We start from the raw sequence: 7,500 nt of genomic DNA, 5'->3' as shown, positions 1-7,500 counted from the left end.
CACTTACACATTCGCGCATAAAATACGTATACATATACGAGTTACACATGCAAATAGACATAGCTATTACGCATGAAGATCCCGACGCTATAATCGATTAGACATCCGAAAATGCAGTTCGTTTGCATATCAGACAGTCATAGGAGCATGCACACATACACACACATACAATCACACACACATACATGTGCACGAACATATCTTATGTTCCTTTCTCTTTGATTTCTCTCTCTCTCTCTCTCTCTCTCTCTCTCTCTCTCTCTCTATCTATCTATCTATCTATCTTTCTATTTATATATGCATGTGCATATGTCTATGCAAAAATACTCCTATTGATATTTTTATGTAAGTTACCTACATGACATATCTATACATATGTGTGTGTGTGTGTGTGTAAGGTTGTATACCTATATGTATATCCTACCTATGTGAACAGATATATACATACGCATACACATATACCCACAGGCACACACAATATATATGTATATATACATACATACACATACACACAAACAGACAGACCGACAGATATACACACACACATGCACACGTACACATACTCACACACACGCATACACACACATTCACACGCATACAAACACGTTCTCAAATACACAGAAATACACTTTAGTATAGACATAGTAAATTTACATGTAAACATGTATAAATATATATATATTCTCATACATACAAGCATACATGCATGTATGTACATACATACATGCACGCACACACGCGCGTGTATATATATATATAATATATATATATATATATACATAAATTGAAATATACATATATGTTTACGTAAATTTGTTCACTCTGATAAATACAGTCACAATAGATGTAAATACAGCCATAATGACAAAGTATGTATTTAGATATCAGAATGTGAAAGCATCGATATTTACAGATAAGAAAGCAATTAAGAATAAGTTCATACGCTCGGCGGATCAATAACTTTCACTTTCCTTTTTTCCTTGCATTTGATCAGTGTATGTATCGACCGCCATTATTGGCTGCCATGCTTGGTGTTTTAAGCAAGAAATAATAACTTTTCTTTCTTTCAGCCTGAACGTATCTGTTTAGAACAGTTCCTTATAACTTCGCAAAGTAATATGTTCATGAATTCAGGCAGTCGTCTCTGGTGTAAATTAGATTTTGGTGTAATGCAGTGCGATATTAAAACGCCATATTTAAACTTAGTATATTTGTTTGATATCTCCTCTCCAATATTCTTTATTTTCCAATAGGACCATATTTTATTTTCTTATAATCTGTGAATTCTGAACTCCAGTCTTCGGAATGGCTGAAACGAATTAATTTAGTTCCTGCCGGATATGTGACAAATAAATCTAAAGATTCTATTTTCAGCGCGGTAGGCGTAGAAATTTACAGTATTATTAGTAGTAATAATCCTTTCTAATATAGGCACAAAGCCTGAAATTTGGTGGGGGGCGGAGGTTAGTCGATTATATCGACCCCAGTGCTCCACTAGTTCTTATTTCCTCGACCCCGAAAGGATGAAAGGCAAAGTCGGCCCCGGCAGAATTTGAACTCAGAACGTAATCCTTTCTACTATAGACACAAGGGCTCAAATTTTGAAGGAGGGCGCTAGTCAATTACATCGACCCCAGTGTTTCACTGGTACTTATTTTACCGACCCCGAAAGGATGAAGGGCGAAGTCGACCTCGGCAGAATTTGAACTCAGAACGTAGCGACGAATTAAATACCGCTAAGCATTTCGTTCAGCGTGCTAACGATTCTGCCAGCTTGCCGCTGTTTGTGAGTAATAATAACGATTAAGAATTAGGTAAGAATATTTATGGATGCAATACTCGAATGTAACCATGAAATCGAACATCGATAGCCGGATATAGTGGTTGTGAATAAAGAGGTAAAAACCTGTTTAATCATAGACATTGGATGCCCTGGTGATTATAGAGTATCAGAAATCAAAGAAGAGAAACAGGTCAGATGAGATGATTTGAAATGGGAAATAAAAAGACTGGCTTCACTGAAGCAAGTTATGCATGTTGTTGTGAGAGTCTAGATGCTATAAGTACCAAGCTAAAAAAACCGGATTGAGAAGGGTAAATGTGAAGATAGTGCACCTACACAAAGCAGTATACGAATACGTCGTAAAGTTCTCGAAATCTGACTGTAATATGTTACCTTAGCCCACAGGTTGCGGATGGACGACTCATTATTACAAAGTTTATGCGCAAAGCTTATGCAGTAAGCATGGATAATAATAATAATAATAATAATAATAATAATAATAATAATAATAATAATAATAATAATAATAATAATCAAACAAAAAGTAAAGAAGAGGATACAAGGTTTTGTTATTGAGAGCATACCTACCAGAAACTACCATGCAAACGTCCTTAATGGTGGATCTGACTCCTTGTACAGAATTTGCGGAAAATTTACAGAGACAATTGATCATGTTGTTTCTGGCTGCCCACTCCTCATGAAAAGGAGTACCTCATAAGACATGAATGACTAGAGCAGTACATCCACTGGAATGCTTGGAAATACGACAAAATTAAATCCCATGATAAGTGGTACAAGCATCATCCAGAGGATGTAGTAAATGACGGGGGCGCCACGATACTTTGGAACTTCCCAATACAAACAGATAGAAAAATTGACTCCAATCGACCAGACATTGTGATCAAGGACTACAACAGAGGAACTTGTCTGTTAATGGATATGTCTGTCCCACAAGATGAAAATGTCTCGAGAAAGGAATACAAAAAGCTTACTCACTATAAAGATCTGCAAATTGAAATCACAAAGCTTAATACTACGATAACACCAATAGTAATTGGTGCACTGAGAATGATAAAGAAGGGAGCTGAGAAGAATATTAAGTAACTCCAATCTCCGTGAACTACAAAAGATAACCTTGATGGGTACAGCCTATATACTACGGAAAGCACTCTCCATCTAAAATGGAATAAATGTGGTGATAATTTTAGCATGCATAGCAAAACAAAAGTGCCCTTGCTACTCTTGGCCTATAGAGGCTGCCCGGTACTAAGGCAGCTGAAATAAAATTATGATGAAAAGAAACCATAAATGATAATAATAATAATAATAATAATAATCAGCAACAAAAAACTGCTTTCTAATCGATGTATCAATACCAACAGATAACAATGTTTCTCTAACCGAAACGGAGAAACTTTCAAAATACAAGCCATGAACATGAATTTGCTAAAGACAAAAATTAATTAAACTCAGACAGCAAATGCATAACTTGCGGAAAAGTGGACGAAAGTATTAACCATCAATTAAGGGAGAACAGTAGATTTATGTTATATTATTAAATTCCAGATTTTATGGACATCGTTCATAAGGCTGATATAATCGTGGAAGATAAAGAACATTATAATGTGTTTCCAAAGACCGGGATATTCTCATTGAGAGGAAAAGAGGGAGAGAAAAAGATAGAAATAGATAGATAGATAAATAGATAGATAGATAGAGAGAGAGAGAGAGAGAGAGAGAGAGAGAGAGAGAGAGAGAGAGAGAGAGAGAAGAAATATGTATACGTATTGAAAAGCTTAGCGAGTAAGATTCGTGTATTACTTTAGGGTATTAGGAGACATTGTTAGAGCTGGTAGGCTTGTTGGTTGAAGCTACTGGCAGAGGTTTCGTATACTGGCGGAGGTTTCGTATACTGGTGGAGGTTTCGTACTGGCGGGGGTTTCGTATATATATATATATATATATATATATATATATATATATATATATATATATATATATATATATATATATATATATATATGAATGATATATGTGTATATATATATATATATATATATATATACGGCTCTCTTTCAGTTTCTGTCAACTAAATCCACTCACAAGGCTTTGGTCGGTCCAAGGCTGTAGTAGAAGACGCTTGCCAAAGGTGCCACGCAGTGGGACTGAACCCGGAACCATGTCGTTGGGAAGCAAGTTTCTTACTACACAGCCACACCTGCGCCTACATGAGAGTCTTGGAGTGGCAAGTGTTGCTTAGTTGCAGATATATGGTGGGTGGTTGTGATAAGGCAGTGGGATCTATTTTAAAACGGGGGCACCAGTTTTCATTTATGTTTTATGTAGTGTTTTTGGTACCGAAAGACTTTCAAACTTCGTACATTTATCTATTTTGTGTTATAGAACAGAAACAATGTTTGTATTCGAATTTATTTCATGTAAAAAATTGTCTTATTTCGATAATTTCTACTAATCACTGACGTCTATTCAGTTGAAAACAGTTAGCGCTGTAACGGTGTATATCGTATTAATCCCCTAACCCTAACCCTAACTAGACTGTTAACCGTAACCGTAACCCTAACCCTAACCCTAAAACTAACCCTAACTCTAGAATCCGAACTCTAAAATTGTTACACACATAGATACGCACAGCGTAATTTATTATATAAACAATATATGCGTAAAAATTACGATTAAACCGGATGAAATATGTCACAGGGAATAACATTTTTATGACCGCCCAGCAGTAACTCTATTCAGCTGAATAGACGTCAGTGATTGGTTGAAATTACAGAAATACGACAACTTTAACATGGAATAACTTGCGAATTCCATTTTTTGTTAAGAAGACTAAGAGTAAAAGATGTTTTATATGACACATTCTACCAGTGTCCCAAGTTTCAAAGTGTTTCGTTAGTGTTTCGTTAAGAAAATACTGGTGCCCCCGTTTTAAAATAGATCCAGGCAGTGACTAGACGCTCCGATAAATTCAGAAGCAGTGATAGTTTAGTTAAAGTTGAGTTTGAATGTGGAAGTGAGAAAAAAGTTGGAGGATATTTAATGTGATTGTATTTCGGTCAGAGATAAACGCAAGGGACGAAAACGGTGCCCTCTAAAAGGGATGAGTGTAAAAATCAAGAAGATTTATGAGTGTTGAAGTCATCGAGGACAATGTTTTTAGCGAAGGGTGAGGTGAGAAAAATGACAGCGACACAGGAAGAAATATTTTCTACAGTATTGCTTTTGTTTACTTCTGTCAACAATAAGTCGAGTTCTTATGACTGCCTTGCTTACTTAATTATAAATAAACAATTATTGAACTGTTAACTAAGTCCCAGAAAACTAGAAATATTTCTGCTGGCACCCACCTCTGCAGAAAAAGGTGTCAAAAGTTGTAAATAAGATAAAACTGTGTGTAGAGAGGATTGGTGAAATTTTTGACGTTTCACAATGCGCTGACTTTCGAAGAAGTAATGAAGAATGTATAATTGAATTTATGAGGATATTAAAAGAAATTGTTTGGACGGAGTGAGGAGAAATAACAAGATAAAGTAAGTGGTAATAGATACAGAAAAAGATTATATGAGTGAGTAAAGATAAGGAGTTGAAGAGAGAAAGAGAGAGAAAGGGTGAGAGAGAGAGAGAGAATTGGATGGGCGTAAGAATATTGAATGGAGGTTAGATAAAACGATGAAAGAGAGTGGGTGAAAAGAAATTAAATAGATTGAATGTAAAGCGAATAAGTGAGAAGATGGAGGTCAAGATAAAAGTGAAACATGTTTATAGGTATAGATGTGTCTATAGAAAGAGAGAGACAAAGAAAGAGATAAATAGATAGATAGATAGAGATAGATATGTGCATGAAGGAAAGAATAAAAGGCAAAGAAACAAATTGAAGCAGAGAGAAACACAGAAGGAAAGAGACAGACAGATAAATAGACAGATAGATAGATAGATAGATAGAGAGAGAGAGAGAGAGAGAGAGAGAGAGAGAGAGAGAGAGAGAATCCGGTTTTCATTCTTTCAACTGATACTCGCATTTCAAATACTCATAAAGCGATAAACAAGAAAATGCAATTCTTCTGTAACAACTGAATAAGTGATATTTGTGGTGTTAGTTTGTAGTAGTAACTCATGTGGATAGGGAAGTGTTCGACCGCATGATGACCTTGATCTAATTGAAACGATGTTTATGGTTTGACCACAAATTACTAAGCACAATCTATCAATATGTTAATCTAATCAGATAAGCGTTTGGGAACGACAATAGCCAAGTAGTTAAAGGGTCAAGTAGTGCACTGATAAGACGAGATATTTTACACAGAAACAAAATATTTCTGTAATAACTTGTACTTCTCCAAGATTTCATGTAGAAATAAGTTTTGCCTGGAAACCATTCTAGTTTACTTGCCTTCACAATGTCTCAAAGAATATTGGAGTTGATGGAATAATTCTTGAGCCTGAGGTTAGGCTTCAAAACATAACGATAGTTATCACGTTAGGTCAGATATATCGTAACGACTGCGTGTTTCAGAAATTCGTTTTGCAGTCATCCGTTCCCATTTTAAATTTGGTATCATTCCAAGGGCTTTCTGTCAAAGTTTGGAGTTGCTCCAAATTTGGTATCATTCCAAGTTGCTTTCTGTCAAAGTTAGGAGTTGCTGGAATTTGGTAAATGGAAAATATACAAAATTTCGATGGCCGAATTATTCATATTTTAGACCAAAAAAATTTTGTCCAGTTCACCTCCTCCGTATGGACTTTGTGTCTATTTTGTTGATTCCCCTCTATTTTGCAAATATTGGGATCGAGGATAATCTATGAGTTTTCGTTTATTTGTCCTTTCCCCCTCCAGGAAATTTAAAATATCAGCAAAATTGTCCCACAGGTGAAGTTTAATCTTTCACTAAACCCTCTACCAGAAGACAGAAAAAGAAAGAGAAATAACCCCAAATAAATCACGAACGAGTAGACATTCAATTGATCTCTGAGGAACCTAAAATTACATCATTAAAGGAAGTTTTTGTGATATGTGTTCCACTATTTTGACATTAGATCCACTTCGGCGTTAAGGAAATATTTACAACATTTGATTACAAGAGCTGAGTGTTCAAGCCATAGATTTTCTGTTATTTATGATGGATGAATATGAAGGCAAGCGTCATTTGTCTTTTAAGATTAAATTAGTAAGTTTGTTTACACTTACCTCATGCCGTATACAATTGATCCGTTTCCGAACAACCGGATCATCTTATTTTTCTCAGTGATGTCATGGAGAAACGAGTTTTTGTCGTTGGCAAAGAATGTGTCTGGCACCCAGATGTTTTCGGCAAAATCTCCAGTCAGGGTGAGATTATCGTCTGAATTGTTTGAGTAAACTAAACGTTCATCGATCCAATACTGATTAAGATATAGCGTTATGGTATAATCCTGCAAGTAAACAACAGAAATAAGGGGAATAAAGTATAAAAAGATGAGCAATGAAATTCAATTACCATTTTATCATTTAAAACATATACACAAGAATAGACACAAATATTTTAAATAACTTTAAATCTGTCTTGAGATTGCTGGATCTTTAGACCGGCCATTATTCTAGTCGTGGAGGCGATAAATAATTAAAATTACAAGCCTCGGTGCTCCCTGTCGGAAAGCCAGTCCATCACAAGATCAACTCCCAGATTTTCTTCATTTTCAGCTTTGTTCGAGGTCGCAAC

At 35.5% G+C, this 7,500-nt stretch overlaps 1 protein-coding gene across 2 annotated transcripts in view; it reads right to left on the bottom strand.

The window, feature by feature from the left end:
- Window positions 1-7,500, bottom strand: part of LOC106872511 (gamma-aminobutyric acid receptor subunit beta) — a 507,542-nt gene that overhangs the window by 156,906 nt on the left and 343,136 nt on the right. For both annotated transcript variants that reach the window (XM_089357611.1, XM_089357610.1), the window contains exon 5: window positions 6,990-7,213. In XM_089357611.1, the coding sequence (XP_089213737.1) occupies window positions 6,990-7,213 (224 nt within the window). The remainder of the gene's footprint in view (window positions 1-6,989; window positions 7,214-7,500) is intronic.

The sequence above is a fragment of the Octopus bimaculoides genome, chromosome 9, assembly GCF_046866305.1.
Source record: "Octopus bimaculoides isolate indiv1 chromosome 9, ASM4686630v1, whole genome shotgun sequence".
NCBI lineage: Eukaryota > Metazoa > Mollusca > Cephalopoda > Octopoda > Octopodidae > Octopus > Octopus bimaculoides.
Note: the sequence above shows the minus strand (reverse complement) of the source record. Positions and strands in the feature narration are given on the sequence as shown.